The 18,241-nt window shown below is 47.3% G+C and overlaps 1 protein-coding gene across 1 annotated transcript in view; it reads left to right on the forward strand.

Moving 5' to 3' along the window:
* The first annotated feature begins 248 nt into the window (after positions 1-248).
* Positions 249-18,241, forward strand: part of MTARC1 (mitochondrial amidoxime reducing component 1) — a 35,584-nt gene continuing 17,591 nt past the window's right edge. The window contains exons 1-4 of the mRNA XM_075540584.1: positions 249-716; positions 4,551-4,724; positions 15,105-15,267; positions 16,721-16,861. Of these exons, the coding sequence (XP_075396699.1) occupies positions 430-716; positions 4,551-4,724; positions 15,105-15,267; positions 16,721-16,861 (765 nt within the window). The 5' untranslated portion in view covers positions 249-429. The remainder of the gene's footprint in view (positions 717-4,550; positions 4,725-15,104; positions 15,268-16,720; positions 16,862-18,241) is intronic.

Raw genomic sequence — 18,241 nt, forward strand, 5'->3', positions numbered from 1 at the left:
CTCCCCCCACCAACCCACAAGACCGCGAGCGCTACATTTGAAATCCCGCTTCTTTGTAATGCAACTTTTGTATTTGTTTGCTAGTAAACAAGGGCTTGTTTATTTGACCGAGCAAATCCAAAAGGTGTTCCCTTGCAGCGGTGGGGCGGGAGACACGCCTCCCGGCAGCGGGCACTGGGTGAGAGAGGCAGAGGCAGAGCTGGGTGGAACCTGACCTCTAGCACCCCAAGCGACTGGGGCCTCCGGAGCCCAAGCACAGCAGCTCCGAAGGGGTTCGGAACCGCGCTCCCTGTGCGCTCCAGGCCAGGGCCGCGCCTCCCGCTGGCCTCCCGGGCCCCCGGCCCTCGGGTCCTGAAGTCGCCTCGCGCCCTCTCGGCGCCCGGCCCGCCGCAACTCGGGTGTCCCGCGTCCGCGACCGCAGCCCCGGCCATGGGCGCAGCCGGTTCGTCCGCGCTGACCCGCCTGGGCCTCTCCGCGCCGCGCCTCCCTGCGCAGGCCCGGCCCGGCTGGCTCCGGGTCGCCGCGCTGGGACTGGCCGCCGTGGCGCTGGGGGCCGTGGCCTGGCGCCGCGCGCGACCCAGGCGGCGCCGGCGGCTGCAGCAGGTGGGCACCGTGTCGCAGCTGTGGATCTACCCGGTGAAGTCGTGCAAGGGGGTGCTGGTGGATACGGCCGAGTGCACGGCCATGGGCCTGCGCAGCGGCCACCTGCGGGACAGGTACGGGAGGCCCGCCTATGGGCAACGTTGGCTGGGCTCGGGACCAGGACGCGCCCGTGGGAGGTCTGCAGAGCCCTGCTCTCCGTCCCCAAGAAGGCGCGAGCGGGAAAGGCAGGGGAAGAGAGAAACGAGGTCCGAGCTCCCGGGGAGCAAACGTGGGGACGCGGGACTCTCAACCAGGCCCTGTGACCGGACCCACTTTCCACCGCCGAGGGGCGCTGTCACGCCAGGTGTTGGCCTGTGCTCCAGCAAACATTAAGCCTTCATCTAGCGGGACTGGTCCCAGACACTTCATGTTAGAGACGGTCGAGAACTTAGTAAAAAGCGGTAGTCGGCCCTTCAGGATCGGCTACAGGACGCGCGCACACTAATGATGGCAGAGGCTTAATAAGAAAGAGCACTTTTACAGCTTCCAAAGTGCCAGTGTCCCGAGATTTTGCTTACGCTGCTGAAAAATTTGGCAAGCGATATTGATTGCACAACACGATGACTGTGATTGGTGTCACGTTACTTGTGATAAATACGAGATTGTAAATTTGTTAGGTATAGTCTGACAATAGGCGTGATTGCATTTTTCATTTTCCCTCTGATTTCCTCAATCGATCTTTGATGGGTAAAGAAACAGATGCCCCATGTCACTCAGCTGTGGGACGTTTGTTTCCCTGAGTCTGCTCGTGCTTAGGAAATACTGATTTTTATTAATGCCTGATCAGGGTTGTGGGGGTTGTTTGGATTCAGAGAAGGTTGAAAGGCTCAGGGCTAGTGCCTTCGTCCTCGTCCAGGTGTGGCTGTGGACCAGCCCGGGCCCTCCTTGGAAGACTGCATTCCAGATTGCTTCCTCCCAGCCCAGTGCTCAAGGTCATTGAAAAACCACACAGGTCTGCAGAGCTGTGGCTTTTCAGAGGGAGAATAGAATAATCCGTGGAATAGTGGAAGGTGCACCTTTACCTCAGGAAGGAAGCCAAGAAGGCAGTGTGGCTCAGGAGTTGCACAATGGACTTGGCAAGTTGGCCGGATTTACGGTTTGTTCTCCCAGGCCTCAGAGGCAAAGGACATAGTATTTTTATTACACCAACCCAATGTTTATCAAGCTCCTATGATAATTGATAATAATAGGAGATGATATGTGAACTAGACTCAAGTCCCAGTGGCATGAAGCGTTCAGCATTTCACTACTAACTCTAAGGTGGGAGGTTTGAAGCCACTCTGAGTCAATTCGAAAGTAAGGCCTTGCAATCTGCTCTTCATAATGCTAGGGAGCAGTTCTCCTCTGTGCGTCTGCAGTGGCCATGGGCTGCAAAGGCCCAAAGGCAGCTAACAACAGCAACCACGGGGATGCCGTCTTTCTGCTGCTCGTCCCTACACTCGGAAAGTGTGTCACGAGGAGCAGAGGCCCAAAGTCACTCAGATCTGTGTGACAAGTGACTTGGAAGGGAGAGAGGGACATTACCCTGGAAGCCACCTGGGGTAGTCAGGAAGAGTTTAGAGATCACGGCTTCAACTACAACTCAAAAAAATGTGAAGTTTTCAGGCAAGTCAGTTCTAGACAGAGGGGACCAACTGGGCAAAGCGGCCAGGACTCAGTGAGCCCATTTGGGGAGAGGAGGGAAAGTAGGCACGAGGGGGGGGGGGGATTGGCAGGGAAGCAACCTACCTATGTAGTGAGCATTTGATCCTGAAAGAAGTAGGCCTTGAAGAGATTTGAATGATGGATTAGTAACACGATCAGACAGAAAAGTTGTTGGCCAATCCTACTACTCAAAAGATACTTCATACTCGGGTGCTAGTATGAAGAAGCTGGGGCAGGCAGGCCAGGGCTCTGTGTGTCTAACGTGGGTGGAGAGAATTGAGAAAGGAAGAGCCTATCCTAGGCAAAGGGCTAACATATTTATCTCCAGTAGCTGAGTATCTGAGGAGCTCTGCTGGTGTAGTATGTTATCCAGCGGGCTAACTGCAAGGTCAGCAGTTCGAAACCACCAGCTGCTCTGATGGAGAATGATGAGGCTTTCTACTGCTGTAAAGATTCACAGTCTCAGAAACCGACAGGGGGCCGATCTACAGGGTCACCATGGACTACAGGACCATGTCCTGTAGCGTCACCATGGACTAAATGACAGTGAGTTAGTTAGCTGAATGTCTCAGCTGTGCAGAGTTTTGGGTGCAGGGACAGGACCCCGGACCAAAAGAGAAAGGGTTGTTGAAAGGCATACGTTTGTTGGCCTTTAGGAGTGTTTTCCAGTCCAGTCTGTTGGGACACCACGCCCTGGCCCCAAAGTCCACTTTCAGGATTCCCTGGGGACCTTGCTGCTCCATTTCCTTGCTGTTCCGCTGCACTCCCCCAGTGCTTTGCCTGGGTGTGGGGGGATCAGGTCGGGTGCAATTCCCACACTGTGTCTCCGGTGCTGTCCCCTGCAGGGCCATGGGTCAGTGAGGGGCGTAGTAGCTCATAGTGGGGCCAGCCATATGGTCCTCTCTGTGGACTGGCTGCTCTAATCAGGAACATCATCCTCATGGCCTGGTGGGCCAGCCTGTGCTCCACTCTCTCCTCCTCCGCCTTCATCTGCTCCCATGTGCTCTGATCAGATATGTCCATCTCCCGGAGCTGCAGAATCAATGTCGTCCTTTGAAACAAATTCTTCTGGGGGGAGGGACAGGCATCCACTTAATATTTGGCCTATATTTTTAAAGGTCAAAAATGCCTGATGTGTTTCCCCCTTATATCTGTTCATTTCAAAGGCACAAGCTCACTTCTATAATTGTGATTGAGTGTGCTAGGATTAGCACAATGCATCCACATTTGTTTTGCCTCCTATTAGCTGCAAGGTACTCTACACAGTTGTCCTCGTTTCTTGAAATATATATATATATATATATATATATATATATATATATATATATATATATATATATGAAACTGGCCTATTCCTCTCATTTCTCACTCGTTTATATCTTTCCGAGAAGTGTCTGTAGGCCAGAAGTATTGAGCTGGGAAAAACTATGGTCAAGATTAACAGTAAGCCTTGTATCAAATGTGCAGAACCCATAGCCCTGAATATATTTGCAGGAGTCCAATATTTAAGCCATACTAACTTGATGTAGAATTGAAATTCATGAAACACTTATTTACAGATGAGATGTGAATCTGACAAGGTTTAGCAGCCCTTATATGCTTCTCAACTGAATTGAAGTCTCTGTGATTAATCCTAGAAGTACTCAAAGCAATTTTAAAAACCTCTCTACCATGGAGTTAGTTCTGACTTACAGGGGCCTGATAGGACAGAGTGGAACTGGCCCTGTGGGCTTCCAACACTGCGACTCTTGCGGGAATAGAGAGTCAAGGCAAGGCGTCGCCCAGCAGTTTAGTGGGCCCGAGACCCTGCCAGCAGTGGTGTGTCAGGTGTTCCTTGCGCCCTCACATCTTTGGAGACATAGATTACCGCTGTCTCCTTGGGGTGTGTTTAAGAAAGTGATCAAGCGTTTTGGCCATTGCAATAAAAATATAATCAACATCTTTGATTTCTGTACCACCAAGAAGCTCCAAGCGTTCGGTAAGTATATGTCTGGTGTCTGAGTGATGAGTAAATCTGTTTCGAAATTAACCTCAACAAAGAAAAACTAAAATGCCAGGAGCTTGCCTCGCTGCTGACTTTAGAGAAGACAAAGGCAGACAGAACAATCCCACTCCCTGTGCACATACACCCCCCCCACCCACACACTTACACACCAGACTGAAGTGGGAGGAACCCAAAGATGACAGTGTATAACCAAAGCTCCCTCGAAGGCTAGATGACCGTCCTACTGGCCCACACAAATACTGTGTTTTGCAAATGGCAGGTTTTGGCTCGTGATCAACAAGGAAGGGAACATGGTGACAGCGCGGCAGGAACCTCGCCTGGTCCTGATTTCCCTGACCTGTGATGGGGAGTCTCTGACTCTCAGTGCAGCCTTCACGCAGGACTTGCTGCTGCCCCTCAGACCGCCCACCACGAATGCGGTGCACACATGCAGGTAAGGAAAGGTTGGACTCGGGGCCTGAAGACTTCCTGTCTATTTCAAAAAGCATGGACAATGGGGAGAGGCCTGAGAAACATGCTCTGTCCTCACATCCTTATCATTTCCATCTCATAGGGTAGAATGGCTCCTGTGTGTTTCAGGGACAGTAACTATGTGAGTAGAAAGCCTCTGTCTCCCATGGAGCGGTGGGTGGTTTCAAACTGCTGACCTGGTGGCTAGCAACCCAACACATAACCTGCTATGTCACCACGGCTCACTTATTCACCTTTATTGTTGTGGTTGTGGTTGTTTGCCACGTTCTCTGCCCCAAGATCTAAAAGAGGAAAATGACAACACAGTTTCAGAAGCGTTTGCTTTATGGACACAGGGGTCACGTTGAGAACCGTAAGAACAAAAGCCAGAGAAATAGGATCTGTGAAGTAAAGGATTTAATTATTCCCAAAGTAACTTGGTCTTTGCCCTGAGATCTTTCAAGAGATCCCTTGGGATTTCCTGAGTAACTAAGGTACTTTTGTTATCTGCCGCCGGACACTTGAAGGTTTGTGCTGAGGGCTGGGACTGGCCTAGACAGAAAGACCTTGTATGGCCCCATAAGAGGTGACCTTGGCGAGCCAGGGTGGTAGAGGTGGGTGGGTGGGGTGGGGCATAATCCAATCAATCAATCATGCTTATTAAACAGTGGGTCCTCATCAGGACTATGTACTGTAGCCAATAAAGGCTGTGGACACAGAAACTCCAGGGGCTTCCTGGTTGCTGAAAGACATCCATCCTTTCTGGGACATGCAGGCTAAGTGTAGGGAACTTTCCTAGACCTTGCCCTCTGCGTTTCTTCATTTGTATCTTTCATGCTATACCAAAATGGTAACTGTGCGTTTAGTGCTTCTCTGAGTTCTCTTTTTTTAAAATCATTTTATTGGGGGCTCGTACAATTCTTATCATAATCCATACATACATCCATTGTATCAAGAACATATGTACATTTGTTGTCATCATCATTCTCAAAACATTTGCCTCTACTTCAGCCCTTAATCTCTGCTGCTCATTTTCCCCCTCCCTCCCCACTCCCCCTACCTCATGAACCCTTCATCATTCATAAATTATTATTATTTTGTCATATGTTACACTGTCCGACGTCTACCCCCGCCTTCTTCTCTGCTGTCCATCCCCCCGGGAGGAGGCTATACGTAGATTCTTGTAATCAGCTCCCCCTTCTACCCCACATTCTCTCCACCCTCCAGGCATCACCACTCTCAACACTGATCCTGAAGGAGTCATCTGTCCTGGATTCCCTGTCTTTCCAGTTGCTATCTGTACCTATGTACATTCTCTGGTCTAGCCAGATTTGTAAGGTAGAATTGGGTCATGATAGTGGGGGGGGGGCATTTAAGAACTAGAGGAAAATTATATGTTTTATCGTTGCTTCCCTGCACCCTGACTGGCTCATCTCCTCCCCACAACCCTTCAGTAAGGGGTGTCCAGTTGGCTACCAATGGGCTTTGAGTCTCCACTCTGCACTCACCCACATTTACAATTATATGATTTTTTGTTCCTTGATGCTTGATATCTGATCCCTTCGACAGCTTGTGGTCACACAGGCTGGTGTGCTTCTTCCATGTGGGCTTTGTTGCTTCTGAACTAGATGGCCACTTGTTTATCTTCAAGCCTCCAAGACCCCAGATGCTATATCTTTTGATAGCAGGCACCATCAGCTTTCTTCACCATATTTCCTTATGCGCACGTTTGTCTTCATTGGTCGTATCAGGGAGATGGGCACCTATTGATATGATTTTTACTTCTTTGATGTCTGATAACTGGTCCCTTCTGCACCTTGTGGTCAGACAGGCTGGTGTGCTTCTTCCATGTGGGCTTTGATGCTTCTCAGCTAGATGGCTGCTTTCTCTGAGTTCTGTGACTCATTCCAGTGGATCACTAGACCTGAGAGAGTGTGGGAGGCACCAGGTTAGAAATGAGGGAGGCAGCCCGAGGAGTTAATGGGAACCCCCTCCAAGTCTGTAGGCAACATGTTAAAGTGAGGGGGCCTTCCAAGATCCTGCTGGCATGTGAAATCTTGGACAGACTTGGTGGCCTGCGACCTGTGGGCTGTGACTGAGCTCTGGGTGACTAAGGCCAGAGGAGGCAGTGGGTTCAAACTGCTGACTTTGCGGTTAGCAGCCCAACGTACAACATCTGCACCAAAAGGACCCTTGGGAGAATTAAAGTTTAGTCTAATTATACTTGTGAAGGTTTATGTCTTTGGGAGCCAAATGAACTGTGAATGGAAGATGTAGTCCTTAGCTTATTGTAGGAAATATAATATAATAAAAATGTAAATATAATATGTCAAAAATGGTATAAATCCTCCCAAAGTCGTAAGATGTAATACTAGTATAATTTACATATAATATTTTATAGGAGTCCAAGTGTCTCTACTGAGTAATATTGGGCTGCTAACTGCAAGGCTAGAGGTACAAACCCACCAACTGCTCCTTTGGAGAAAGCTGAGCCTATTTGCTTCAGTAAAGGTTTATGGGCTTAGAAACCATATATGAGGTCACTATGAGTTAGAATTTACTTGATTGTCATTTGTTTGTTTTTTAATCCTAGAGTTTTAAGCATTATAATGTTTTAGGTTTAATTTGGTTGTCTTTCTTATTCTAAAAGTTGATACACATTCATTGTCAAAATAATAGAAACTTCCAGGGCAGGGTGAGGGGGTGTGGTCAGCATCTGAGTTAACTGCAGTGGACGTTTTGGCCTATTTTGTTCTCGCCTCTGCAGCTCATACTTTTAAACCAAATTGAAGTGATATCAAAAAGAGCAGACGGTTAAAAAAAACAAACTAAGTCTTAACTACTGTTTACATGATTAAGTTGCTATGCTGAATATTTTTCATACTGGTAAAAAAAACTTCAAAAACATTATTTTTAGGGTTCACATAATATTTCATTCTGTAAGTGCACTCTGCTATGTCCTGTGATTCAGATTCTGGTTTGGTTTCAACTTTTTCCAGGATTGAGGAGTCGTGTGATGAATATCTTGATATGAATCTTGGTTCATATGTCTTATTAAATGTTTTGTTCGAGAAGAAAGCACTGGTTTTGCTAGAATTCTGTACACTGATATACCGGAAAGTCACTGAATTGTTTTGTGGAAAAGTTATTCCAGCTTCTAGCCTATTTGTCCGTGGGATAAAGATGAGGCTTTCTTCGCCCATTAAGAGTTACAGCCTCGAAACACCCCGGGGCTTTCAACTCTGTCCACAGGGCTGCTGTGAGTTCAAGTCTACTGAAAGCAGCATGTGAGACTGGAGCATGGCGGTCTCGCTGTATTCTAACAAGAATGTTTACAAGCCTCCTGTTCTTTTCACAGGCAAAAATGCTATCTTCTTGATTTAATTTTCATCTTTACCTGAATGAAGTAAACCTTTTAATATGCTTGTTGGCAATTTGTATTTCCTGCTCATACGCCACACTTGTTTGCCATGGCTAGATGTTTTTACAAAATTTCTTTTTGCGAATATATTTTTTTCTTCATTCGACTTTTAATTCATTTGGAACTGTGTGGAAACCTTTCTCCTTTTTCACGGTTCCATGCAGGCTAAAGACTAAACAGGGAAGTGTTTGGAAATAGCACAATGAGAAGAAGGCTCAGACATGCTATCCAATTTGGCAGGCGTTTCCAGCAAGGATCACAGGACCGCCTGGGCCTCAGGTTTCTGCTGGCAGCCCAGACTTTCCTCCCGGGGAGCCGTTGTAACCTCAGCCTCCAGTTTCTGAAAGATCTCTGAAGCGTTTGGCGCCCCAGGGTCACTTTCAAAAGGTCATGATCACAGCCAAGTACACCTGTTTTCATGGTCAAGGCTGTTATCTGATTTTTCTTACCCACTAATAGGGTAGAACAAGCTGGGTCCTTTGCTTGGGTGATTCAGGGAAGCTGCCCAAGACCATGCCTAGACGATCTTTGGCAAACATCTCAGGAGCCTTTGGAATTTGTTTTGCTTCATCTTTCAGACTTGTTTGGCCTCCGGCTAAATGCCGGAGGAAGAACAAGAGGATAGAAGACAAAGTCAGCCCGAAGGCCTCAGGTTTCAGCGTGGGTGAAGCTCAGGACCCACTCGTGGAGGTTGCAATGGAAAGAAGTGTCAGGCTGAGAGGGAAGGCATTTATCATTGTTTTTGATAGCTCTATCGGGATGCAAACACTATAGCTACGTAAAGGCAAGTATTGCAACAGAAGCCTGCAGGCGTCTAGGGAGTCTTTCTCAGCATACTGTGGAACTGAGACAAACCCCTGGGCCTGCGATTCATCATGGCTGGGCCAGAAGCCTGGGTGGGCAGCCAGGGCGTGACTCTGGGAAGGCAGGGTGATTGGCTCTCTCAGGTATCAACACAGTGTATGCAAATGTTGCCTTGGCTCAAGATTCGTCAGAAAGGGATGCTGCAGAAGTGACCTGGCACACCCAAACACACACACTAGCCCTCTCACACCCACTGCGCCGTGGAAGTCTTCACCTGCTGATGGTGGATTTGATTTTTAGCAAAAAGCAGAAATGCTGTTGGGAACTACGTCTGGTGAAGAAGGACATAACCAAGCTGTGTAGGTCCTTTCAGTTTGTTTGTTTTAAAGGGAGATTAGACTTACAGTGGGAAAACTGGCTTCTTAAGAGCCTTCAAAATTGGCTGTGGTTCCTGTGTGAATGGCCATGCTGCTCCTCAGGTGGAGAGCACTGTGAAAGGATGATCTTTTGTGGATGTATAGTCTGGGGCACACCTTTTGTTCTGTTCATTTATTTTCCATTTTGACCCAGAAAAGATGAAGGCAGATATGCTGGTGGTGGTGGTTGATGGAAAGGTCTCTAGAAATCATAGCCCTCTGACCCTGAGGAGGTCAGTTTAGGATGGGTGGGGTAGGAGTGTGTGTGTGAACATAGGCAGTTTGCATTTTCTGTATTTACATTACAGTTATTCAGTACTTTTTAGATAGTCATAAACACTGAGTACAGCACATCTCAGGAGCTAATGCAGTAACCCAGGAACTCTTAATAACGATGTAATACTTTGTTACTTACATCTTAGGTAAGGAGCAATTAAACACAAATTAGGATGCTATATGTATAGATTTTTGTAATATAAAAATAGGTGCTTTCTATGTGAAAATGACTTGTAACAACTTAAAAACAAACAAGTAAACACATTACTATCATCTGTTGAGCAGATCCCAAACCCCAAAATTCCTTTGAGGGAATTTATTCTTAAATGGCGTCTTGGAGGTATAGTGGATTCTATGTTGAGCTGTTAACTGTAAGGTCAGCAGTTTGAAGCCACCAACTGTTCTGGGAGAGAAAAATGAGGCATTCTACCCCTGTAAAGGGAGTAGAAACCCAGGGGCAGCTCTACCAGGTCCTACAGTGTCACTATGAGTCAGAATTGAATTGATGGCCGTGAAGGTTTGTTTGTTTGTTTTTTAGTTTTATCTCTAATCCACAAGGAGCTGGCTGGTGTGATAATTAAGCATTCGACCAATAGCCAAAAGGTCAGCAGTTTGTATCCATCAGCTGCTCCACAGGCGAAAGGTGTGTCATTTGCTTCTATAATGATTTACAAGCCTGTGGGGCAATTCCACTGGGCCCTCCAGGGAAGATATAAGTCAGAACCAACCGATGAGTTGGGTCTTGGTGTTTCTAATCTTCATAACAAGGCTATGTTTTCATCCCCATTTTATGGATGAGGACTCTGAAGTGCAGAGTAAATACCGCCCTAAAGTCAGTGCTCACTATTGGTGGAAACAGGATGTGTACTTCCCGTTTGCTCACCCTCCTGATGTTTGCTCACCCTCCTGACTGCATCCACATAACACGGCCATGACTTCTTCCAAGTCAAAGCCACACACTATCTGTACTTCTACTTAATCATTTACTCAATAAATTAATTCAGCTTAAACCAAACAAACACATGTAAACACACTCATTTAAAAAGGGAAACCTTGGATGGCCAACTCAATTTGCCACATGGGTTGTGCAAAGGATTGGAGTCTACCCAGAGGCTCTTTGGAGGAAAGGCCTGGTGATCTGCTTCGTAAAAACCAGCCCTTGAAATCGTTTTGGAGCCAAGTTCTACAAAGTCACATTGGAGTGGCCATGAGTCAGAGTCAACTTGACAAAGAATGAAAAAGAAAAGTAACAAACAAGAAAAACACTTCAAATAAATGCCATCATATTCTATCTGGAAACTATTGCCTAGAGCGATCTTATTGCTACAGTCTGTTTTTCCTTTGTTAGAAAGGTAACAAAGCATTACTTGTGAAGGAATATTATCCAGTCCTGATAAGCACGAGAGACCCGTTTGCACTACACTGAGTATACTCTCGGTGCTGTTCACCATCATTCTCTGCTATGCGCAGGACAACCCATTTACAATCATCTCACTCTACGCTTTGGGAAACACTGGTCTATACTCTAACATTCCTTTCTTCACTTCTTCCTAAGTGAAGGAGCCTGGGTGGCTCTGTTGGTTGGAAGTTGAACTGCTAATCATAAGGTGGATGGTTCATTCCCACCAGCCTCTCCATGGGAGAAATAAGAGGCTGCCTGCTGAAAGATGAGGCTACCTACTCCCATAAAGATGTATAGCCTCAGGAGTCCTACGTTGGTTTTCTAGGAGTCTGAATCAACTCGATGGCGGTGGGTGGGTAGGGAGGCCCTCTGTGGAAACACTGCCAAGTTCTGTCTCGTTCTTACAGACGTTGTTGTATTTGAGCCCATTGTTGTTGCCACTGGGTTAAGAACTTTTGTTGAGTCTTCTTCTTTTTCACTGATGTTCTATTTGACAAAGCATGCTGTCCTTCTCCAGGGACGAGGCCCTTCTGATCACATGTCTAAAGTACTTGAGGTAGTCTTGTCCATCCTCGCTTCTAAGGAGCACTCTGGCTGTACTTCCTCCAAGACAGATTTGTTTGTTCTTCTGGCAGTCCATGGCATTTTCAATATTCTTTGCCAACAGCATACTTCAAATGTATCGGTTATTTTTGATTTTTCTTTATTCACTGTTCTGACTATACTTTTATATGCATATGAAAAACTAGCCAAAAAGCACTGGGGGAGTGCAGCAGAACAGCAAGGGAATGGAGTGGCAAGGTCCCCAGGGAATGCTGAAAGTGGACTTTGGGGCCAGGGCGTGGTGTCCCAACAGACTGGACTGGAAAACACTCCTAAAGGCCAACAAATGATCCTTGAACTAACTACAAGCTTTTCTTTCTTGATGTGCTTTGTTTTGTTCTTTGTCAGTGGTTTGTTGTTGTTGTATACTATTTCTTTGTTTTCCTCTGCCTTGTTTTTGTGCATGTTATTATTTTCACAGGTCTGTCTAAATAAGATATGCTGGATGAATTATCTGGAGAAAAAACAACAGGACCGACAGTTCTGGGGGGACATGGGATAGGGGGACCTAGAGGGTAAGGAAGTGGTGTTAACAAACCCAGGGACAAGGGAACAACAAGGGATCCAAATTCGTGGTGAGGTGGGAGTGGCAGGCCTGGTAGGGAATGATCAAGGGTAAGGTAACGAAGAGGTATAGCTGTAACCCAGGTGGGGACGGACCATGATAGTGGGACAGGAGGAAAGTCAAGGGAAATAGAGGAAAGAGCTAGGAGGCAAAGGTCATTTATAGAGGTCTAGACAAAGACAGGTACATAAGCAAATATATATATGAGGATGGGGAAATAGATCTATGTGCCTATATTTATAGGTTTAGTGTTAAGGTGGCAGAAGGACCTTGGGCCTCTACTCAAGCACTCCATCAATGCATGAATACTTTCTTCTATTAAATTGGCATTCTGTGATGCTGACCCTCCAGACACAACCGCTGAAGCCAAAGCAGATGAAGAAGCAAACCTGGTGAAGAAAGCTGATGGTGCCTGGCTATCAAAAGAGATAGCGTCTGGGGTCTTAAAGGCTTGAAGGTAAACAAGCGGCCATCTAGCTCAGAAGCAACAAAGCCCACATGGAAGAAGCACACCAGCCTGTGCGATCACGAGGTGTCGAAGGGATCAGGTATAAGGCATTATCAGGAAAAAAATCTTACCATAGTGAATGGAGGGGGAAGTGCAGAATGGAGACTCAAAGCCCATTTGTTGACTCCTGGAGATCCCCTTACAGAGGGGTCTAGGGGAGGAGATGAGTCAGTCAGGGTGCGATGTAGCGCCGATGAAGAATACAGCTTTCCCCCAGTTCCTAAATGCTTCCTCCTCGCCAACTACCATGATCCGAATTCTACCTTGCACGTCTGGATAGAGCAGAGGATGTACACTGGTGCAGATAGGAGCTGGAGGCACAGGGAATCCAGGGCGGATGATACCTTCAGGGCCAGGGCTGTGAGGGCCCATACTGGAGGGTAGAGGGTGAGTGGGTTGGAAAGAGGGAACCGATGACAAGGATCTACATGTGACCTCCTCCCTGGGGATGGACAACAGAAAAGGGGGTGAAGGGAGACACCGGACAGGGTAAGATATGACAAAATAATAATTTATAAATTATCGAGGGCGCATGAGGGAGGGGTAAGCGGAGAGGGAGGGGAAAAAACGAGGACTTGATGCAAAGGGCTTAAGTGGAGAGCAAATGCTTTGAAAATGATTAGTGCAAAGAATGTACAGATGTGCTTTATACAATTGATGCATGTATGGATTGTGATAAGAGTTGTATGAGTCCCTAATATAATGTTTTTTAAAAATTAAAATATAAATAGTAAAAAGGAAAACTAGCCAAGCCAGACCAACTTTTATTGGGTCAATTATGACTCATAGCAACCCTGTGTGACAGAATAGGACTGCTCCTTGGACCCATGGCACCCACCAACTCCAGCAGGGCATCAGAGTCAATGGGCAGTACCACAGCTTGGGCCAGGTGCACCTTGGACGGCGGTGATGTGTATACACTTGTAATTCTCAAATTGTCTACCTCACAACTCGTTGCGACTTTGGCAGGGGAAACTAAATCCTAAGGAACGATGAAAACAAACGAACAAACTGAAATCCCCAAACTAGTTGCCATCAAGCTGCTTTGACTGGTGGCCACCCTTGTGTGTCAGATTGGGGCGGTGCTCTGGAGAGTTTTCATAGGTAGATCCCCAGGCTTCTCTAATGCCCACCAGCCTTGGAGCGACCTGCTTGCACCATCTGGAGACTCTGAAGTTATTCCTGTCATTAAATGAATAAGGACTAGATTTGGGTGGTTGCCTGTAAGATTTTAAGAGCCCCGATGGTTGTAGGACCCCTGGGGTGCAGTGGTGCTTGCTGGGCCACAGTCCACATTACCAGCAGATAAAAACCACCAGCAGCTGCATGGGAGAAAGAGAGGCCTTTCTGCTCCTGTAAACAGTTACAGGCTCAGACACCCACAGAGGGTCACTCAGTCAGCAGTGACTCGATGGCACTGAGTTTGGTTTGGGTTTGAAACGTGTACTGCTTACACTTTGGACTGACCACTGCAATTCAAAACCACCCGCCACTCTGGGAGAAAGAGGGCATTTGCTACTGGGTTCAAGATAGAGGCATGGAGCCCACAGAACTGTTTCACTCTCCCCTGCAGGATCTCTATGAGCCAGCACCTACTGGATGGCTACGAATTTGGTTCAGTTTTGGTAATATTTTATATTTGGAGAACATTTTCTCATCCATTAAGTGTGTGTGAATTATGATTATGCCAGCAAAGTATAGTCAATCGTCTTGGTGGACTCTTTGGGTGGTGAGTCAGAGTTCGCAGTTCACCTTGTCTTAATAAATTAGCTTGCTTCGGGGGCACTCAGCACGTTTTCAAATATAGAATCTCATTTGATTCTCCTGAGGCCTTTGGAGGAGCCCCTTTGGCCCAACAGGTTCATCAGAGGGTTGCAGTTCAAATCTCCCAGCTGATCTTTGTAGAAAGACATGACAGCCTGCTTCCATACGGATTGACAGTGATAGAAACGCGATGGGCAGTTCTGCTCGGTCCAAGAGAGTCGTTGTCAGTCGGAATCAGATCAGCAGCAACAGAATTCAACTTCTTTTTTCTTTTCCTCTGCAGTGGGGAGGCCCAGCCGAGTCTTACAAACGGGGTCGACCCCAAGGCACAAGCCAGGAGATGTTGCGAGACCTCACGGAGGTCCCTGTGGGCTAGTGAAACTGTGGGTCAGAGGGCTTTGAAAGGCTTCCATCTCCAGGCCTTCCTTCTGAAGTGCCTCTGGGTTCCAAACTACAGCCAAGCGCTTAACCAGTTGTGCCACCCAGGGCCAAAAGTGGGAAAGTAAGGCCTAGACCAGTGTCTTCACGGGGGCAGGGCCAGGGTTACAGCACTGGGGGCAGCTTTTCAAAGCCATGTCCACCCTTTGCCCCGGCGTCGCTGCAGAGTACACGGCCTAGAGATCCAGGGCAGGGACTGCGGGGACGAGGCGGCCGAGTGGATAACCAGCTTCCTGAAGACACAGCCCTTCCGCCTGGTGCACTTTGAGCCCAGCATGCGACCACGGAATCCTCACCAGATAAAGGACTTGTTCCCGGCCAGCGAGACGGTGAGAGGAGCTTGGCTTCAGTCTTGGGTCTTTGGTGTGCGCTGTGCAACCAGGGCGTCCTCTGAGCAGGGAGAGCGGACTGCCTCTGCTCTCGTGGTCCAGGGAGTCACCCGGGTAGCTTGGCGGGGACAGTGATGACCGGGACTCACCAGCAACGGCCAAAAAGAATACCCTTCCCCTGGGAGCATGGGCTCTGCCTCTTGATTTGAGGCTTCTTGTGCGGTTTTGCCCAGGAGCACTTGCCTACTTTCCAATATGTATTCCAGCATTCCGGATGCCCCTGTGGTTTCAGAGTCTGCTACACAATCATCTCTTTCACTCCACACCGTAGTTGTCTGTGGGCACTAGAAGGTACCATGCCTGGACTCAAAATTAACCAGGCTGGTCCTTAAAGGAATAAGGTTGAAAGGATTCTTAATAAACACTACTTTTACGATGGCAATTAAAAAAAAACATAAACAGTGATGGTCAGCATAAGTACTTAGCATTCATTTACAGGTTACATAAAAAATAAGCATCCATGAAATTAGGGAATGTTTTTGTCAAATTGGGAATCCTGGAGGAATGGGTGGGGGCAAAGAGGGTCCCCCTCACACTAGTGGTGTAGTGGTTACATTTTGGGTTGCCAACCACAAGGTCAGCAGTTCAAAGCCACCAGCTGCTGTGAGTCCGAATTAGCTCAGTGGCAGGGAGAGGTGGCGTAGCGGGTTAGGCTTGGGGTTGCTAACCACAGGTCAACAGTTTGAAACTGTTATCTCCTCTTCCGGAGAAAGATGAGGTTTCTACTCCTGTGAAGAGTTAGACTCTCCGAAATCCACAGGGCAGTTGGACTCGATCCTGTGGGGTCACTGAGTCGGGATTGACTTGGTGGCAGTGAGTGTTTGGTTTTGTCTTTTCCTGTCACGTATGGAAGGAGCCCTGGTGGTGCAGTGGTTAAGTACTCATTGGACCTGACCCCAGCAGCCACTCCTCAGGAGAAAGATGTGGAAGTCTGCTTCCATAAAGCCGGCAACCGAGGCGACTTTAAGGGCACGTCTTCCCTGAAGGGTAGCGATGAGTCAGACTCCACGGACACTAATGACCGTGGTCTTCGGGTTTCATCAAATATAATGAGGTCAAGTCCAGGCTCTTAGGAAGCACTGAGAAGACCTGGGCTTAGGAAAAGGACCTGGATTCCCCAAGGGCACACCATGCTCCCTGGAAGCTACAAGATTCCCAGGGGTCATCTTCTCCATTACCCACCCCCCCAACCCCCCCCATGCACTCCCTACGATCTGCAGAGGACTTAAGGCCCTGAGCCATGCTGACTTTCTTATTAAATAATAATTTTTAAAGAACCAGAGAAACACTGAGAAAGGTGTAGTGAGAGGGCAGGTTTACAAGCACTGGGCACAGGTAGCATTTGTGATGCTCTTTTGTGCTCCGTCTGTGACAAGTTTTGTTTCTTTATCAGGTTGCTTACCCTGATGCCAGCCCGTTCTTGGTCCTCTCTGAAGCTTCCTTGGCCGATCTCAACTCCAGACTAGAGAAGAAAGTGAAAGCAACCCACTTCAGGCCCAATGTTGTCATTTCAGGCTGTGGTGTCTATGAAGAGGTAATTCTATACACGAGTTACCCTTGCCTGCTGTTCTTGCTGTGGTTGTGGACTCAGCTCAGAGTATATGTGAGAAGAAAGCATGGCCTGGCCCTGTGTCATTTGCGTGACCATTGCTGTAGGTCAGCCCATGATTGTAGCTACTGAGGGGTTTCCTCATTTTCAGTGGCCCTGCATTTACCAAATAAGATTGTCCTTGTCTAGTGGTGGTGGTGGTGGTTTTAAACAGGTCCAAAGTAAGAGAGTCAATGTTTCCTTAACCTTACTTGTAAGGAACATGCTGGTTGTATTTCTTGTGAACCCAATATGTTTATTCTTCCTGAAGTCAACAGGGTATTTGATAGTCTTTAGTAGCTCTACATTTCTAATATATTAATTCTTCTGTTTTCCATTTTTATTGCCCAGTTTACTCATATATACCAACTGACTAAATATACCATGGCTATGTCAGACGCACCTGAGTCATCAAAGTACTATCTTTGCTTTTTCAAACGTTAAAGAGGTCCTTTGTAGTAAATTTGCCCCATGCAATACTTTGCTTGATTTCTTGATTGCTGCTTCTATAGACATTGGTAGTTGATCCAAGTAGAATGCAGTTATTGAGAATCTAACCCCCCCTGCCCACCCCCACCCCAAGACATCCTGATTTCCTTATTGGTTCATATCTTATGCTGGGTTATCTAGAGAAGCAAAACCAAGGATGCTTATATATGTATATGGAGATAAATGTGTATCAAGATAAATTCAGGCAGGTACCGAGTCCATGGATCACATGTTAAGCTGGAGGTTTCTCCTGACTATTCAGGAGGCTGATGGGGGTTGATGTACCCAAGACCACAGATAGATGGCTCCAGAGACAGTCAAATCCAAGGTTAGCAGGTCAGGCTTGTGACTAGCAAGGTGAGTGAATCCAAGGTCGGCAAGGGAGAGGACAGACTGCTGGTGCTCCTAAGATGAACAGGGAGCATGGACTTGGTTGAAGCCCAAACAAACAGTTTGACCAGCCAGATGTAAGATCCAGACCCAGCACAAATCAAACAAGCTTTTCCATAGTGCCCACTGATATAGGAAGTAGGCCACCCTTCTGAGGGCATTCCTTTCCATTGCATCGGAGCTGTGACCTGGCTGTACTCCACCCTAATCTTCTTTCAAATGATTGGCTGCTCACAGATCTCATTACAGAATTGATTACATTTTGTTGGGTCACATCCTGGGAGATTACTGCCAAACTACTTAGAATCTTGACCCAGCCAACGTGGCACAACAAAACTTAACTATCACAATGCAGCTGTGAGAATGTCTTTTTCAGGGTCAGGTATAATTTATATAGAAGGTTTTTCATCTTCCTCAGTAAATGCTTTAAGTCTTCTTCAGTTTGGG

This window comes from Tenrec ecaudatus, chromosome 1, assembly GCF_050624435.1.
Source record: "Tenrec ecaudatus isolate mTenEca1 chromosome 1, mTenEca1.hap1, whole genome shotgun sequence".
Classification (NCBI taxonomy): Eukaryota; Metazoa; Chordata; class Mammalia; order Afrosoricida; family Tenrecidae; genus Tenrec; species Tenrec ecaudatus.